We start from the raw sequence: 20,175 nt of genomic DNA, 5'->3' as shown, positions 1-20,175 counted from the left end.
TTGCAAAATTAATCAACTGTGAACAAATAGTTTTAATTTTTCTGCCCGACAGATTGCATTTATTTTAAATTTGACACGAGAAAAATACTGCGAGATGTAAAGCGATGAATAGTCGTCGCGGCGAATAGTTTGTAAAACTCATCTATCGTTCGAAATAAGATTTTGCCATATACCATATAGAGCTCCATTTACTTTCTCCGATAAATCGCTCGACAAACGGAGAATAGGTTTTCCTGTAAGGAAAATGAAGCGCGAACGCATTCGATCAATGATGAAAGTAACGAACACACCGCGCACTCTGATTTCTTGAAAGAAATTTCTCGCGATTCATTTATTATTATCTAATCGTTTAATATCGATAATTAAATTTCAAGGTAAATATTTAAAATGGAAAGAAATTTTTTTTCCCCGTTCACCTATTATCCAATCATTTAACATTGATGATTAAAAAATTCAAACAGAATTGCGAAAAATATTTCGTTAATTCAAATTATTCAATTAAGAAATTCGTTTCACGCTAAGCGACTTATTAATTAAATTGACAATTAAGATATTTACGAAGATAGAGAATGCAAATAAAATCCCCTGCCGCATATAATTATATGTAAAACATATGCGATTTAATTTTGTTTTCCTTATACCACATATGTATCAATGGCAATACGTTTCCAATTCACTCTAGCAAGTGATAGAGATCAACGACCAGAGCGCTCACGAGCGAATCCGCACTTTCTCGATTAGTGTTAGATGCAACGCGACTCGCAATGTGACTAATTATTATTCTTCTAATTATTATGACAAATAAACCAAAGATTATGCATTACAAAGCCTTTTATACTTTATTACACATTTATGACAGGCATAATTGTCATTTTCGAATTAATAGATTTAAATCTGTATTAAAAATGTTTCGTGATGGTCACAAGGATGGTCACGTAACACATAAACGATTAGTGGAAAGTGATGATCGACATAGATTAACTGGAAATGTCGATGAAAGACGCGCGTGGAGTCCCGCGAGTCAAAAGCCCGATGGCAATCACGCCTCATTGTGAACAAATGTAATTTCATAACGTGGCAATTGGTCACAACAGTATAATTCGACGGTAGGGGGGAAATGACGACGCGAAAAGGAAGGACAAAACGAGTGAACGAAGGGAGAAAGAAAAGGAGGAGGAGGAGGAGGAGGAGGAGGAGGAGGAGAGACTTGAGGAAGGCACGCAAAGGGGAAAGAAAAGTCTCGCGATATTTCTGCAAGATGTTGCATCAGTCTCTCTCTCTCTCTCTCTTTCTCTCTTTCTCTTTCTATTTCTTTCTGTCTATCTCGATTTCTTCTTCCTTTTTATTCCCATCAAGGACGCAGCTCTGAAATGACGTCGCGGCGTCAAAGGTTAATAATTGGAATTTTTTTCATCTGCAAAAAATTTTTATCTCATCTCAGTATCTAAACAATCTTACTTATTATTAATACTAAAAGAAAAAAGCGAAGTTCCGTAACATTTATTTGACTGAAGCACCCTCTTGTAAAAGTATAATATTAATTTCAAAAATATTATATTAGATTATCATATATTTGTATTAGCAAATTTTATTGATTCCACAATCATCCTGATGTATCCACTTTTCGGAATGAGGGTTATTTATTTTTTTACTTAATTTTCTGCTGTCGTTATTATGTTCATAACGATCAATGCCAGCAAATATAACGATTAATGAAAACTTACGTAGAACCCATTGCTGGCTCCCAGTAATTATCCTGTTAAAATACTATGGCTTCATGCGTAGTAAAGTATTATGTTTCTTTTCTACGATAACCATCGACATAAAGTCATATATATATTAAAGTCATTACTAAGCTTCACTACTGCCGAGTTACGCTAATGAGAAATCATTATCGTGACAATTTGTATTTTCGCGAGATTCACAATGGAAGAGATTATCGCGGCGAAATTTAAAATCATAAATTTTCCTCGTAAATTACGGCAACTTTCTCTAAGAGATCGATAAATCGACGTGTTTCTACCCTCTTCGCCCTGATTACTAGGTTATTGAATTGGTGCCAGTTAGTCTGAAACGAAGAAATCGCGCAACCTGTTCCATTGAAATCGGCACATTAGGAGACTATAACGGATTCTAATTATCATTAGATTATGACAGAACATCGAGACACATGTTAACGATACACGTGGGATCGGGTGGAATCCAGTGGCACGCGTGACTATGCATAATTCTTAATTAAAGTGACCTAATGTCATTCATACTGGATTAATGTATCACATCTGTTGTTGATGCAATATATTAAATTAAAAAATAATTTAAAATCAATTTTATCGTTCTCACTAACCACAAAAAAATTGCGAGTTTTTTAAATTTATAAAAAAGAATTTATTATAAATATCAATAAAATTTATTAATATTGTATACATTTTAATTGCACGATAATTAATAGCGCTATTCACGTTGATGTTACAGGTATTCTGGCTTTCATAAATTGCTGGGACGTCAAATGGGCGACGAGAGTACAAGATATTTTCACGTATGCGAAATTGCTCGCGCTTTTCATCATAATTTTCACGGGAGCCTATCAGCTTTGTACTGGTAAGTTTTATCATTGAATGCCTAAATTATCATATCAATAAACAAAAGAAAATTTCACAAAAACTAGCGAGCGTAATACGACTGTATGAGTTCAAAAATATGGAGAAACTAATAGAAAGAAAATAAATATATATAAAGAAACTATATATCTAAAAGTATTAATAGAAACAGCAAAAAATGTTGATATAAAAAAAGAATATACAATATATATATATATATATATAATATATAAAGTTAAATAATAATTTAAAATAACGTGATTCATAATTTTTCGCACTCTCTCAAAGAATTATAATTTAGGATAGAATGCTATTGTATTTATTTTTATATCCCGAAATATTCTCGCAAAGTGAGAAAATAACATTCTCGATAATCTAGTATATCTGAAGTGGTGCACACGCTAATTTAATTATATAAAACGGATAGGGGTTTGCTTAGAGTGCGTCACGTGGTTAAAGGTTAATGACACCGACGTAGAAGTCGACGATCGCGTGCAGTTTGCATACGATTTCTAACGATCTCGATTAACGCTAATCGACGCCGCGTGATTGCATTCTACGTCTTTTATGTACCATACATTTTTCTCATTTCGTATAACGCGAACGATTTCACGAAACGTGAAATCAAAGTTTTCACGTACTTTCGATCAAGTAAAAAGAGCCGATCTTGCGTCAGAAAAGACTTTCTCTTCGTAGATGAATTGTCTTTTTAATCGATCGTTCGACTTCTTTTTCATACGCCGACCGTATTTTTCGTCACTCCTTTCAAATACTTGCCGCACCGCATGGATTATATTGGAAAATAAAATCACGTAGGATATTAAAAAATTAAGGAAACGAACCGTTCTATTGTCGAGGTAACATCGCGTAAAAAAAAAAAAAAAAATAAATAAATAAAAAAAAAGATTTGAAGTAATTGTGGAGACTAGTCGAAAAATATTCTGAAAACAAGTTAGATATGAATTTAAAATTGAATATTTTCTCATCAATTACAGAAATTTTTAAATCCCTTGCAAAAAAAGACACCTTCAAATCCATTTTGCTTCAAAATGAATCAATATCTCAAATCACTCGAGAAATGAAACCACGGCAAGATGTAAAACTTTACCGTCCGTTTATATAAGTGAAACTGGAGAACAGAAATCAACCGGAAGTTAGATGTCTTTTTAGCATTGCACATTGTGCCGGACGAGACAATTTACCCAATCAAAAAGGTGGGTTAAATACGCAGGCGATGCGACGTATAGTCGGTGTGCGTGCAAGGAATAGCTTAAATTAGGCTATTCAGCGAACCAAATGGTTCCTTGACCGTGTATACGACAATCATCTCGATTCTGATGAAACATTTCAACGACGTTGCGCAAAATCGTACACTCGTCTTTAGTCAATAATTTCGCTCAAAGCTCTTTTTGAAAAAAAAAAGAGAATTTAATAAAGATTAATAATATAAAAAAATAAAATGTCAGTTTATCGAGACATAAATCGGGGGGGGGGGGGATTCGAGATAATAGTCGAATATCTTAGTTACGCTCGTATTTTTTATGCACCGAGAGAAAATAAATTAAATAAAATATTGAGAAGGAGAAATATTATAAAAAAATATTTTGATACCGAAAATATTAATATTAGAAATACTGGAAATTATATAATTATGTATTACGTTTATTTACGTCCTAATTAACGAAACAATAATTTACATTGGCGATATTCCTTTCGTTCTCTTTTCTTAGGACACACGCAATATTTCACATTCGACAACACAAATACGGAAGTCACATCTATAGCCCTTAGTTTTTATTCAGGCTTGTTCGCTTACAACGGCTGGAACTACTTGAACTTCATAATCGAGGAATTAAAGGATCCCGTAAGGTGAGAGAATTTTCGAAAATATCCGCAGGAATATAAACACAATACGCAAAACAAATTCTAATTAAACAATAATGTAGTGATACAGTAATTTGCAACAAAATCGTTATTTAATCGTGCCTCTATTTAGAAATCTACCGAGGGCGATTGCCATTTCGTGCACTCTAGTTACGGTTGTCTACGTCTTCACGAACATGGCCTTCTATACGACGCTAAGTCCCTTCGAAGTGCTCGGTAGCGAAGCTGTGGCAGTGGTAATTAATCGCAAATATGCTTTTCTAATAAAACTCAAGACGGAATCTCTTAAATTTTTTCGAGAGAGATAAAGTCACACGGGAAACTATCACACAATAATTCATTAATATATTTTAATCATCATATTATATAGATATTACATGTATATAATCTTTCTTTCTTTTTTTTTTTTTAATATTTCTATCTTTTTATTTATATTAATTTTATTTACCGTATCATATATTTTATAGATTGATATAATTTTCCCAAATAATTCTCTTATTCTCAAAAATTTCTAAACTGCTCTTGTTGTCCGCAGACATACGCAAACAGATTGTTCGGCGTGATGGCATGGACGATACCGGTTTTCGTGGCTCTGTCCACGTTCGGTGCGGTCAATGGTATTTTACTCACGTCCTCACGGCTTTTTTATGCGGGTGCCTGCGAAGGTCAGATGCCGGAGTTATTGACGATGATCCAAATTTCCAGGCTCACACCCACACCCGCCGTATTGTGCATGGTAAAAATCGCCTTTCTCTCTAATCGTAAATATCATCTTATCTCCTCGCTTCTTGAGATATATGAACTAAGATACAAACCGAAGACCATAGCTAGCAATCATGGCGATTAATAATATATTAATAATATAATAATATCATTTTTTGCTAACGATGTGGTAGAAACAGATAAATTTTTCTGTTGGTAGAAATAAATAATGTCATTAATTTTAATTTTTTTTTTAGTAATACATCGAATTGATTCTTCTTTATGCCTTAAGATTATGAAATAAAATTGCGTGTCGCGTAAAGTTTCGCGTGTGTGTATAAATAAAAACAAATTCTTCGTCTGTTGACCAACATGATTGCTGTCAGAGTCAACAAACAAGAAAACAATGTAACTAGGTAGTAGATTGCTTCGAACCTGTTGCTGTATGGTCGAACCAACTCTATCAGAATTCAAGATAGCGACCATCATACAGACAAACAGTATTAATTGAAAACTCGCAATCTTTTCTAGGCACTGCTCTCCATGTTATATCTATGCTCTTCCGACATCTCCGCTCTCATCAATTACGTGGGCTTCGCTACTTGGGTACGTACAACAATTTTTATTGATCGCATTTTGCCCTATCTCTTAGAAAACAGTGCACGTACAAAATCCTAAGAAATAATTTTACGTTCGAAGAGACGATTATATCTTATCGCGATTTTTGTGTTCGTATTTTAATGAAACGTAAACCTGAATCATCAAGTCAACTTTTCCTCGATTTATTGTGCAAAACGCCGAATGATCTTTCGTCACAAAGATCATGCAACGCCCATCGTCAAGATCGCACGATCACCGCGAGTTTATGTATGGTACATATCTGTCCGTAACGAAACATTAGCTTGACCGAATAAATAATAATTTTCCAATTGGCTCGTAGCACTCGGGATAATTGGCTTTGACTCACTGTCGAAACAGTATCTCATTGCGCATACATAAAAGCCTCTCTATTAAAAAATAACTGCTTTGTAACGCCGCGATCCAAATTCACCGATGAATATATTTCACAATAATCTTCAAACTAATTTAGAGTCAATTTTTACGCGATATATTTGTTTACCTCATTTCAATAATCTCTTCTTATGCATATTTTTTTATTTAAATATAAATTTTCATCTTTAATCTCTCGCAACATACATGAATTATATACATTATAGATCATTAAATTTTGTGTAATTTAAAAAAATCATATTCGACTCTTACAAAGAATTATTATTATTATTCTTAAATATTTAATTAAAAAATATATTATATTTTCAGTTAGTTATATTTCAAGAATTTGATTATCTTTATCATTAAAATCGCGATATTTTCAGTTTGAGATATTCTTCTACTATAGTGTAATATATATATATATATATTTTTTTTATTAATAATTTCAATTCTATCTGAATTCTTTCAACCTCTAAGATTTTCAATCTAAATATCTTTTTAACTTATTTTGTAGCTTAGCATAGGTGTATCCGTGCTATGTCTTCCGTGGCTCAGATGGAGCCAGCCAAACTTGCAAAGGCCGATCAAGGTGAATCTCATCTTTCCGTTCTTCTACATCCTAGCTACCCTCTTCGTTACCATAGTTCCGATGTATGCCAGTCCCGTTGAAACAGGTAAAGATTCGATAATTTATCAACGAATCGCATCGTAATAAAGTCCGTCATAAAGAACATCTCGCGAATATAATTATATCTTCCAGGATACGGCTGTCTGATGATACTCTCCTCTGTACCTGTCTACTTCGCGTTCATCGCGTGGAAGAACAAGCCGAAATTCTTCCAGCAAGGAGTCGGTTAGTCCAACAAATATAATATGATCACACGATATGTGTCATCGATCGAAATAAATTATTCATACGTCGAACAGACACGCGATATTCAATAGAAATTTTTGGAAACTATAATAAACATCAGATGATTTCTTTGCTTTACTTCTGTGAGAGGTCTTCGAGATTGAAGAGAGAAATGGAAGAAGGAAAAATATCGCATCGACTATTATGTATCTCTCATTCTCGTAACATTTTAATGCAGATTTTAAACAATTTTTCGCCGAGTTTGCGGTTTTGCAATTTTTCATTTTCCTATGTTTTTGTTAATTAATTTATTCCCGCAGGCGCCGTCACCAAAACTTTGCAGAAGCTAATGGTAGTCGTGGGGCCACAAAAGACAAAGGTTCAAAACACGCTGTAACATAATTTTACTCTTATCATATGTCACGCATGCTTAGCACTCATCCGTTTCCGTTGCTTCGCTCTTTCATCTTATCTAACACGAACGTTTACTCTTTCGTCTTTCGAAATCACTCTCGATACACCATACATGTCTCAATAGCGATTTTCTCTTTGACTATACTATGCATTACATTTTATTGCACAATATTTTTATGTCGACTATCAATTTTATATACATATATATGAGTTCTTTTATTATTTAAAAGAAACTTTATGGGAAATATATTTGCTTGCGATCTACCTATTCATCCCGCTTATCATTTCTTCAGTTTAGAATATAATTCAATTTTTAGTGCGCCGCCGACATTATTTTATTCAATCGATTAATCTGTTGTTTAAAACAGTAAATCTTATATATAATATCTCTGTGTATTTTTAAATTCTGAGTGATTTAAAAATGACAAAAGAAGAATTTTTTATTCAAATTAGTTTTTTTAAATATTATCGAATTCTTAAAAATATCTTTTACTTTTGCCGGAAATACTAATTCTTAAATTTAGCCAAATCAATCATGGATATGTTTCTTTCGAATCGGAGAAAGATATTGCTTTCCAAAATATTCTCGTCAACCAACAGCGAGAATTGAAAGAGCATCAATTTTATTTGAGAAAAACATCGTTTTATAGTTAGTTGTGTAATCGTCAATCACTTTGGCCTGAGTTGATTAGGACACTGTTGAGATCTGATTTCGCACATCTCACACACCGACACCACAAACACATCGATACGTATACTAGATCGAATTTCCGTCAAAGCTCTAACAACTCAAATATCAAGCAAACTATTGTAACAACAGATCGTGCTATCAATTAACTACGATTTCTTGCTAGAACCGCACTTGCATCCGAAGACTTTGGATCACCGTAAGTCGGATATTTGTAACGTATCTCCCTCGTCTTGTTCCAGTAAGCGTGACAAAGCTGCTGCAAAAGATAATGCTGGTGGTCGGCAAATCGAAACCCGCTCAGGTGTAATCAGTCAAGACGAGTGACGAATCGAGATCGGAAGGACGATGACGAGCTCTCTTCGAAACAGAAACTCGGGGAGGATTCTTGATGATTTTTGAACCGCAATCGATGACGGATATCGGTTCGACAGATCGATTATATTTTTCTTCTGACTCTTCGAGGGTGAAGGAACGGTGTCCTAGGCAACAAGAGACAGCCATATTGTGTCAGGGCGCCGAAAGGGTAGGAAATGTCAAAAACTCGTGCGCGAGAAGCGAAGCGCGGCTCGTCTAGATTCGGATCTCGTCGTGGACTTTCATCAGGATCCGCCCGCTCGATTACAGAATTTTGAAATAAGGCTGTTGTCTCTCGTTCCACGACAAAGAGATATACGCAATGATACCATACTCCATACTGTGAAATTAAATATTTTTGTTTGAGAATTTGTAATGAGAGAAATTTTTAAGCTTTGATAAGTTAATTACAAAATCTAGAAAATCATAAGTTAATTAAAAAATCAATATCATCATTAAATTTTCAGATTGTATTAACGTTGTCGATATGGGACAGATGATTACGATACAGTATTGTGACGTAAATGTTACTTTTCTAAGCAACAGATAACATTCGAGTATTTTAATGATTTATTCGAGTAACGGGAGAGAATAATTATAAAGGACAAAAATTATTGGTTATTCAGATACTTTTGAGATAACATGCTTGATTCTCCTTAACGGATACCGATGTCACGTTATCACTAAAACTTCTAAAAATCATAATTATTTAAAAAATTATTTATTATTTTAATTAATTATTTAAGAACTATTTTAAAAAATTACTTTTAAATGAAATTTGAATAAGAAATCTATGTACGTATATGAATCACGTTTATTACACAAGTCTTCTCCCTCAAATTAGATTAATTATTAAAATGGACAGAGGGCTCACTCTAAATTATACACGTGATTCGGATACATTATTAATTCAAAAATTTGCGTTTAAGAGATGCGTGTATACTTCAAAATAATTTACGCACGAGACATATATCTTTCTGGGTGAAAAGAAAAACCAATGGCGATCGCGAGTCTCATCACGATTATATCTCTCTCCGTGAAATGAACTATGTTAGAACTAGAACGGAAGAGCCGAATAAAAAAAATAAAAAATCCGATCAGATCGCGCGCCAAAAAGTTGAGATAACGATCAAAACGTCACTGTAATTAAGTAAGCGCTGTTTAAGCTAATAGTTTTTTAGTCCCATAGCGTTCCTCCGATATAGGCGATGTTTGCTATACGTGTATCGCGTTATCTCAACTTCGTTAATTTTTGGCACTCGTGCGCAATTTGTAATTTGAAAACTGTACGATCTTTGAGAATCCAGCATCGTCCGGCAAATGTTTCATACTTACGGAATATCGCTTCTTTTAGTTTTAAACACGTTTTTGACGCGTTTACTTTTCAAGACAAGCTAGGGATGCAAATATCCAAAAATATCGATATATTCGTATATTCGATATTAATGCCCGTAGAAAAGATATATTTGCAGAGATATTAATGTTTTTTTTTAAATTAATGTAAGCGCCAAAGTATGCCGCGAACTCCAATTTTAAGAGAAAGAATTTTAGAAAATTAAATTACTGAAAAGAGACTAATGTGAAAAAAAACTGTGATTATATATAGGTAGATGCTAACAACTATTTTTATTTCTCTGACATATTTTTATCATTTTTATTGAAAATGTAAAGAAAATACTTTGTCCATTTATATTATCGTTTCATGAAAGTTTCACTAAAAAAAATTTATCTTATTATTTTATTTAACTACTTACTTTATTATTTATTTTATGAAAACAGATTGTATCTTATTGCAAGAAACATAGAATATTTTGATCTATCGTTAATATATCTTGCATCCCTGATAGAGAGAGGGATCTGTTCATATGTGCGTGGAAGAGATTAACTCTTCGTTTCGGCAAAACGCACTTTTTTTTACACCCACGTTCGCGTTCGTCTTTTCCGTTTAAGTTAATTCCTAATTTTAATTTAATTGTAATAATCCGCGTTTCTGTAAAACAGAGAGGTTAAAAGTGCATTTGTTACGCGCTGGCACTCGATTGTCAACGTCGCATAATAGTTTTACATTTTACTGCCATTGGTGATAAAATGCGTGTGTGTATGTGGATATGTGTATGCGCGCGCGTATGGGTATACTATATGTGCTCAATGCAAACGTACGTGGATCAATCGAGTAAAGTCGGTCGGCGTGTTCGATATAAAACGAAGAAAATAAATGGGGATTAAAAAAGGATTGAAAAATACTAGGCTTCTGCTATTTGGAAGGAGAAATTAATTTTAATAAAATGGAAGAGAGAGAAACGTTTCTCTGAAAAAACATTCTATACATTTAATGCTGATATGTTTAATATTGAGAAGAAATAGTAGTAGGCAATTTAATAAATGAGGAAGTAAGCAGGTAACATTTGAAGAAATGATAATTATTATAAGATGAGTCTATAAGAGTTCATGCCTACTTTTGATATAAACTCCAACAATAAATAAAAAATTAAAATATGCTTTATATTATTTCCTCATTTTCAACAATTTATTATCAATCGCATGAACTTATAAACGTTCACTGTATCACGATTATATTGTTTGTTGAATCTCTAAAACCTTCATCTATTCTAAAATTAATTACGAAGGAATCAAAGAGAAGAAAAAAAGAACGGAGAAAAAAAAGTTTCGTTCTCGCTATCGATTGTATTGTATAAAATTGTGTTTCCGTTGATAAGAATAGTTTGTACATTGCTCGATTTTTGGGCGCGTTTGTGCCTCTCAAGACATAATTATACTTAAGTAGAGTTTCGATTTTGGTATACAAAAAAAGATAATAGCATTTATAAAGTGTTCGGGGAGCAAAATTCATCGAATGAAATTTCGATTTCGACCGCTTTGCCGCGATTAGCGGCTATTTTTATTCTTAATGGCACTTTGTTCTTTCCGGTGAAAGATCTCTTCTTTTTTTTTATTCGATGTAGTATTGTATGCACTATATTTTGCATCCCTAGAATTTTGTTTCTCAGAGCAGAAGATAATTTAAGCGCAAGAAACAGTACCATTGCACATATCCGTAGTAAAATTATTCTAGGACCAAGCTTTTTCTACAGGGTGTTGTTGAGACAAGACTCTCGCCTAATTGAAGAGTTATCCTAACTTCCTACAATAGTTTTAGTTACCGCAATATTGTATTTAAGGGAGCAACTCAGCGATTCGTCCGCTTTAAAAAAATTTAGACATTTGAATGAATAAAATGGTTCTTACAATTATTAACGTTCCTTAATTTTTTTACGATATAGGACAATAATTTTTTTCGCGAATTTGTATCATTTCTCTATAATAGTCAGTAGAAAGACGGATCGTTGATGTTACTCGCCACAAGTGATAATTATATAGTTCTTCGTCATTTAGCTATATTTTTATGGAACATGTTTCGAGAATCACAAACACTCATCAACGCTTCTCAGGATGCCTGTGGGTAGGGGAAATTACGTAAAATATTTTAGACTATGTAACGTAAAGACTGTTAAACTTTCTCAGCTATACCATATTTAAATAAACGTCCACTGAGTATGTTCTTAATATTTAAAACTTTCTGTCAGTTTTATTACCTTTTATTATGGCGATAATAATTATTATTGAAAATCGTATTGAAGGGCACACAAATATTATTATTAACGAGAATATAGGAGTAATAATTTTGCAATGTTAAAATAAATTTTAGTACGCTCTTAATTAAAATGTAAATCATTTATTGTAAACTCGATTTTGATAAAAATATTAAATATTAACAGATACGTACCAACAGGCATTCTGACTCGTGACAATAAGGCATGAATGAATTGATCGATGGTAAAATTAAGTGAAAGAAAGAGAAAAAGAGAGGGCGCGAAAGAGAGAGAGAGAGAGAGAGAGAGAGAGAGAGAGAGAGAGAGAGAGAGAGAGAGAGAGAGAGGTGAAGAAGAATATTATTAATATATGAGTGCATTTTTTATATTAATTTTTATGTCGAAGCCTGTAATACGAGTGTGCGTTTGGGTCGATTTTGCGAGATTCACCTATCAATTAACAATGAATTGTGTAAAGTAAAGTATAAGTAATCATTTCCTCGCATAATGCGTTACGGATTTAATCTTACGGAAATAAGAATTGTAGCTTAGGATCTGAGCACGTAAAAAAAGAGTTGGAAAGAGGAAAAAAAGATATATATATATATAAAGACCGAACTTTGACAATATATATATATATTATATTGTGTATAAATACTGTGTATCAATCATGCAACCCTCTCACATTCGTGACTGGAAAAAATAAACGGGCTCATCAAAAATTATCGTCGTTTTGATTTTCTTGCAGATGCAAGTATAGTGATCGTTTAACTGCGGAAAGGAGAACAAAAGCAAACAACGAAGACGAAATCAATGAGATTACGATGACTCTGATTATATACGTTTCTATATTTTGCATGTATAAACATATAAGTTATAAATACAGTAGGCCCGCGCGTATTTATAACTTACGATAATATATATGTATATATTTATAATATTTATATAACTTTTCTTTTCCGCAGCGGTTGTACAACGTATCGAAGTTGTGAAAAACAAAAATATTCATTTGGCTCTCTCCGTGTAGAACAGAATATTATTTTACATTATCTTGTTCGATTCCCTTTTCAGGATTGTCCATTTGCGTAACGAATCGTTCGCCTATTTAAAACTTAATAAAAATCCGAATTTAGAAACATTACGTAAATTGTTCACGTCGCTAGATCGTATAATAATAATAATAAAAAAAATATATCAAAATCTGTCTCGCGCGAAGATTTCACTATACGTATATAAAAACGAATTAATATCTGGCCTGTCGAATTACTAATTAATCACTGACCAACGTTTATTCATCCGATACACTATCTTTTCTGGAGCGGATAAATCGGAAGAATACAAAGCATACAAATAATCGCGCATACATCATTAATTAATAATTTAAGATGCTTCGTTAGGCTTTCATATTGCTACAATTTCCGTCGACGGGCTTGTGCGAAAAACTCGCGATTAATGATTAAACTAGATGCCTCTAACGCGTCTTCGTGTACGTGTGTCTGTGTACGTGCGGGAGTTTATTGAAACTCGCCTCATTAAAATATATAAATATACGCTATGATCTACAGTGGGATGTCGCGATAATAATTACAGATTAACTCTGTAACGAGTTGATTTGCGATAATCTCCCGTTACATCGCCGTTATATAATGATAAGAATCTAAGCCTGCTTCAGGCGTAACGTTGCATTGCACAAAAATAGCTTATGCAAGAATAATCACAAAATAATTGTAATATCGAGATGCAAATATGTAATATCGATAATATAATTAAAATATGCGCAACATACAGTTCTTTTTAATACAAAATTATTATCATTTTCCAATAGTACTACAATTATCAATTTTTATCACTGTGTAAAAACATCGCGCTGTCACAATTATCTGATGTCGCATTTGCTCTTTTGACGATTCCCCCTTCCCAATTACTTATATACACTCTGCTACTATTATTACTATTACACATGCTAATGCCACCGCGATAAGTCAATCAACGCTCTCTTATCTTGACATGATGAATACGACGTCACAACTGAAGCAGCGAGGCGTTTATTACAGGTGATGTTGACACGGTAACAGGTCGAGGATGAGAGAGGAAAGATGAATGGGGAGACGAGATACGTAGAGCGATAAATGTCGCCTAGGCGCGAAATTTCGTTTCGCGAATACACGCGACTTATCTTATTCCCGTCTTACATTAATATAATACATACAAGTATCTACTAGTCTGTGTGTCCCGTGCTTAATTAGTTCCTATCGATATTGCTATCACTGACGTATTTACACTGTCGGCTTCCTCACTTAATATGTTACTCATATATATATATATATTATCCCCTATATAAATCCTTCGACGATGGACGATTAAAGATCATGCACGATAAATCATCGTCCAAAGTCATCGTTCGAAGAGAATCCTCGGAAAAATCGCAAGCGATATTAATTCTCGAGGCTTGACAATTTATTATTTTTATACTAATTTAGGATCCCAAATTTTTTATTCAATGAGCCGCATTGTATATAAAATTACAGGACAGATCTTACAGAAAAAATAATATATCCAAGATTGATACAAAATGTAATCTAAGATAAAAGCGCTGTTATTTACCTATATCGATCAATTCTAAATTATACTGGCATATTGGAGACCGCGTGGTATTTGGATCTGTCATTGTCTGTCATCGGAATTATATAAACGACGCGTAGAATCGGACGAATCTAATTTAAGCGCACAATTCACTTTCCACACATTTGCAGCGATCGATTTTGATCGTCTTTGAAGATGCGCGCTCTCTAATACCTCTATAGCCTGTTTCAAAATAGTCTCTCTCATACAACCAGACATGACAAACTGGCACAAGTAACATACCTGTTCAGGCATTTAACTATCATCTAATTATTCTTCCAGGATCTTTTCAATATCCTGTGAAGATAAGGACAAAGACTCACGCTTCATTCGCGTGACGAAATGGAATGGAATTACCAAATGTTAGTACGACAAATATAAACGCGGAGGATATACATATCCATTTTTTTAAGTTAAACATTCCTTTTTTCATTATTATTCAATAATTAATCCATCATCATTAGAGAAAATTTAGCCTCGAGCTTGCTCGACGAGACAATTGCGTGCGAATGTAATTATGTACAGGCAACAAGAGCGATATATAATCTGACATTTCCAAAGCAAGATTCTTCTTCTTTAGATGAGATTTTAATTACAGAATATCTAATCCACATATCGTATATGTAATCGTGCCGATGAAATGTTTACACAGATGCGTAATTTAAATATGAATTTTACAAGAGGAGCGAATGCTATTTGCAAAAGTATATTCAGACCAGTCTATCGTATATACCATATACGTATATACCTATTTATATCTACGTTACATACATAGGCACAAATATATATGTATATGCATATATATATATATATATGTGTGTGTGTGTGTGTGTGTGTGTGTGTGTGTGTAAATAAGTTACGCGCTTACTTACTTAGAAAAATTATTAAATAATTTGGTTTTTTCTGAATATATATATATAATAGTCGAACATCGCGTAGTCTACAATTATTGTAGACTGTAGTAGATCTCGCAACAGATCTTAGATCGAAATATCTTACCCGTGTTGAAATAAAACGATGAATACGCAATAGAAGAAATAATGTCTTAAAAAATATTTCTGAACCATTCGGTATAAATTAACAATGTAGCAGGATTAAACAGAAGACATTTCGAGAAATCACAGTTAAAAGATAAGAGAGATTCTCTATTCTAAAGTGTTTTGCCGACGCGGAGAGGAACAATCGCAAATAATCAAAAATTGATTGTATCGTTAAGTAAAATTTTGCAAACTGAACATCGTTCGCTAATTTTTGAATATTTAACAACTTAAAGTATCTCCCCGCACAAAAATAGATGAAGATCCATTTTTGTATAAAAAAATTAAGTAATAATTAATTAATTTACAAGTTATTGTACTAATTAAATATCTATCTGCGAATTAATCTTTAAATTTTATGATTAGTTTTAAAATGTTTTTAAAGCAAGTTTGAGAAAAAAATTTTCTCTTTCTATTTACATTTCAATGAATAGTAATGCTTTTGCGTCCGCGTCGACGATGACAGAATTGTCGTGTGACATAGTGCGTCATGAGCGAGTGCGTATTTCGCGATTTATCTGATGAGAGTGGTTTTTCACACCTGTTTTATCACACATCGATCTGGAGCCGGTTGACATAATTGTTACAACGTATGCGATAGAATAACATGTTTACCACGTAAATTATGTATCAGTGATAAGAATCGACGTCGGGAAAGTTTAATTAGCAATTAACTTAAATCATTCCAGTTATTGTTCTCTGTTAGATGTACATGTCCTATTATTTCAATGTCCGATATTACGTGCGCGTTGAAAAATGGACGTCAAATATCAGTCGAGTATCAAAAATAATCCCCTGATTTGTGAGAGAAAGAGATTTCGAATTTTTTGTTTGCAAAAGTATTGCTTTCGAAGCCAGTGTTTTAAATTACCTGTACGAAACAAAGAGAAAGAATTCTCTCTAAAATAACATCTTTTTCGATATTTTCTTCAAAATATGATATGTTAATATTTAATATTTTTTTCTTCAGATGTTTAATATTATAAATCCGACATATGTATGCCAAAAGAAAATATTTAAACATAACATAAGAAATGATCAATTCTCCTAATACCTAACCGAGAGACATTTGATCTCCGTTCTTCAATCAGTCTCGTTCTCAGTAAATTAGTCTTACTTATTTCAGCGTATAATCATCAGAAAGAGTAATTATCTTGACAATATATAGAGCCATGCGAAGTTTGTTTGAAGTGTTGTTCAACGATTGCTAGGTGCAATTTGTGTTTCTTATTGTGAATCATTGCATTCTAATAACAGCTGAATTTTGCAACTTATTTTCGTTTCATCAGTGGCACAATCGTCGTGGTAATAAATTTTTAATTCGATCCACAAAAATTTATCCACGTTCTTGCTTATCAATTTTAAAAATTCAACTTGAAAATCTCGGATATATGTATACCTTTCGTCAATTCGCATTAATTTATATGTGCACGCATGAGCCTGTTTGTGCGATCTTGTTTGTGTAATCTCTCTTGCTAACAATAATTCCTTTACGAATAAAAAAGAAATAAGAAAATTCTTATACACTTTTTGTGCCGTTTGTAAATCTAGAATGAGCTCTTTAAACATTTATCTTAATTTAATAATTTCATATAATTATCTCTTTGCCGTTTTTCGAGGAAAAACTACTAACACATATAACGTCTGATAGCAAATTTTCAAGACTAATTACTATATGTTCACGCAATAATCATTGAGCCAATCTTCTAAAAATGTTAAGATAAAAATTTTGCAAACTATATTTTTACTATTACTTTTAATATCGATCGATTCTGCGATATTATTTTTTGTGCGAATCTATCAGCGAACCGATTCCTGTCACAGAGATTCTCAATGAGATTAAAAAGAGCAATTTCGAGTGCATCGACACATTCGCATCTCAGTTTACGAGATGCATTAAAAAGAAAAAAGCTACCCGACATTCTCGACACGGTGGTCCGTGACAATTCTGCCAGATATGTAATAGTCGAAGAACTTCAATCGTTGGCACGCGAATCACGATTGGAGTACAGCCAAAGTGCTCGCAAACAGTCCGAAAGTGTGTCGTTAATCCGACCTGTCGCGCGATTCGCGAAATCTCCTCGCTCGTTTCTCAGACAACGTTACTAAGTGTCGCAGGAATTTATCTGACACGCGACAGAAAATAAATTGTCAAAATCTCAGATACTTTGTAATAAAAATAAAGCTTTAGTATATTATAATAGTATCATTTCTTTCGATAAGTAGGACAGCCCGAAATCTTCGATTTCAATCTAATTTTAACGATAAATTATTTGACAGATTAAGAGTTTATTTTTCTCTAAAATTTGTCAGAATCGTTATTTTATTATCAAAATTATATCTAATCATATTATATCCAAGTCGACATTAAATACTGAATCAACTCATTGTGAAATTTTTCGCGTCTTTCTTCAAGAGATAAAAGAAGATACTGAAAAGATAAAGATACTGAGAAATGATACGCGACTATTATAATTACGTTTTGAAAAATACTGTTAAACTGATATCGAATGTCGCTCGATCATAACACTCGAAACTGTCGACGGACGCAATTCCCGTTTATTATCCTTCGTTACTTGTTTTCTGGACATTTGCCCATTTATGTGAATCAGCGATAACGCCAATCTGCGGTTAAACCAAAGTCGTACAATGTGTTAAAAGCATCCAAGCAGATGCGAATTGTTCATGTTATTTCACGAAAACGTGAAACAACCGGAAACATTCTATTACATTTATTTTTATTCATCATTTTATTGAATTTATTCGATGTCACCACATTTGTGGCAATATTGCATCAATATATCCTTCTCGACGCCATCAATTCCACTGCATCGCTTTCACATTACACGCACGTGCCTCCAATCTCTAGTGTATATATGTATCGGGTTAACGTTTATAAACGGGCGAGCGTGCACGCGAGCGTTTATTTGTTCATCGGGTGTCTGTTTACCGGTAGCTTAACGTCGCGATACACCGCGGGAACGATCGAGCGCCAGGTCACGTGCTCTTTTACGACCTGTCGGTTTCACGTGCGCGCTCGCGTTATCGCTCGTCTACGCGCCAGTCTTATTCTATTTTGGCCAACACGCGAATTTCATCTCAGATCCTATCGAGCGCGATATTCATCAAATCATAAAAGCCATTCGCGCGTGTTCCGAAATTTACGATCCAAAGTTCTTGGCCATCTAGTTTAATCGCTTCCGACAATACGACCTTACAAACTGCATATCGGGATCGACCGAAAACTAGATCAAGTGAGTGCGTCTCGAGATTCTCGGAAAGTACTTAAAACGATTCGAATATAAATGAAGTTATATTGCGGCATATTCTCACATATACGATTCCTCGCACTTGATTGATCGCGCATCAAATGATGCTTTTCGATTCTTTCGATAGTACGGCAACGAATCTCTAGATTGTTAAAAATAAAGCGATACAAAAAAAAAGATTTATCATATAAATGCGACGAAAAAAGCACTCTTTAAATAAATCAATATATCATATAAATTAATTTTGTACATATATACGTGATCTCAATTTTAAAAACAATTTCGTTAAGTACATATAAAAAATCTTTACATACGCAAATAATTGCACATCCGCTTGCATTTTTGTACACTTAGATATATGTTTTTTTTTCATCCCTCCTAAGTTGCTTCTCAACTTAGATACAGCCGAAATTCGAGATTGAAAATTTCAAGCATTTCATGGTTAATGAGAAATAAGATATTGTAAAACTTAGATTTCCTTCGTATTCGGAAAATGATACCTATCTTGTCATCATGCCGAATAAAATAATCATCTATGCATATATGCCGCCTTAAATCCTTGTCTGTGATTCATAAATCGAGACACATCGAGGCTCAATAAAGCAGGTCGATATACGCACAAAAGTGCGTGTTGTGCCCGAGAAAGATATATAATACCAAATAACAAATATATACCTACCACCTGACTGTATACAATACTGGCATATGTCGTGTATGACTATCTTATGCGTAGACATGTATGCTTGTAGAATCGCGCGAATTCTTGTTGCGCGGATCCAATCAGACCCGATCTAATGAATTCAAGAGGATGTGTCGGGAACCATGACGCTTTAGGTTCGCAGTCGCAATGCTTTCCCATTAAGCGAACCGTGTAACTGTGTTTACTTGGTAACTGTGTAAATAGTTACCAAGAATTCGGATGCTGCCGAGAGGAAAAGTCAGAGATCGGCTTGCTCTTATCACAGCAACCGCTGGCAGCAGCGTCTGGATATACGTCGTCGTCAGCCGCGGCAACAGTGTCGAAACGGCGACGACGTCGATCGATTCAGGCTGTCACTTGCGTTCATCCTGGATCAGCTGGCCGGCATTTCTGAGCTCTGCGTCTGCGATAACTCTTGCAGGTAGCACTCTGACAGTGGCACCTCCCTTGTACGAGCGCTTTGCTTTCT

At 33.8% G+C, this 20,175-nt stretch overlaps 2 protein-coding genes across 7 annotated transcripts in view; one reads left to right on the top strand and one right to left on the bottom strand.

The window, feature by feature from the left end:
* The window catches only part of LOC138934731 (large neutral amino acids transporter small subunit 1), a 25,555-nt gene extending 10,118 nt beyond the window's left edge, over positions 1 to 15,437 (top strand). The window contains exons 4-12 of one of the 4 annotated variants that reach the window (XM_070298761.1): positions 2,473 to 2,598; positions 4,328 to 4,466; positions 4,594 to 4,717; positions 5,017 to 5,217; positions 5,715 to 5,789; positions 6,691 to 6,850; positions 6,937 to 7,029; positions 7,350 to 7,408; positions 8,374 to 15,437. In XM_070298761.1, coding sequence (XP_070154862.1) covers positions 2,473 to 2,598; positions 4,328 to 4,466; positions 4,594 to 4,717; positions 5,017 to 5,217; positions 5,715 to 5,789; positions 6,691 to 6,850; positions 6,937 to 7,029; positions 7,350 to 7,408; positions 8,374 to 8,376 — 980 coding nt within the window. In that variant the 3' untranslated portion in view covers positions 8,377 to 15,437. Of the gene's footprint in view, positions 1 to 2,472; positions 2,599 to 4,327; positions 4,467 to 4,593; positions 4,718 to 5,016; positions 5,218 to 5,714; positions 5,790 to 6,690; positions 6,851 to 6,936; positions 7,030 to 7,349; positions 7,723 to 8,373 lie in introns of those variants that run through there. The other 3 variants (XM_070298760.1, XM_070298759.1, XM_070298758.1) reach the window with 3 other exon arrangements.
* The window catches only part of Gprk2 (G protein-coupled receptor kinase 2), a 76,505-nt gene continuing 66,428 nt past the window's right edge, over positions 10,099 to 20,175 (bottom strand). For all 3 annotated transcript variants that reach the window (XM_070298756.1, XM_070298755.1, XM_070298757.1), the window contains one exon: positions 10,099 to 20,175. In XM_070298756.1, the coding sequence (XP_070154857.1) occupies positions 20,080 to 20,175 (96 nt within the window). In that variant the 3' untranslated portion in view covers positions 10,099 to 20,079.

This window comes from Polyergus mexicanus, unplaced genomic scaffold (genome assembly GCF_030449975.1).
Source record: "Polyergus mexicanus isolate NDT 795.1 unplaced genomic scaffold, iyPolMexi1.0 SCAF_7, whole genome shotgun sequence".
NCBI classification, from domain to species: domain Eukaryota; kingdom Metazoa; phylum Arthropoda; class Insecta; order Hymenoptera; family Formicidae; genus Polyergus; species Polyergus mexicanus.
The sequence above is the reverse complement of the archived record's forward strand: the minus strand, read 5'-3'. Positions and strand labels throughout refer to the sequence as shown.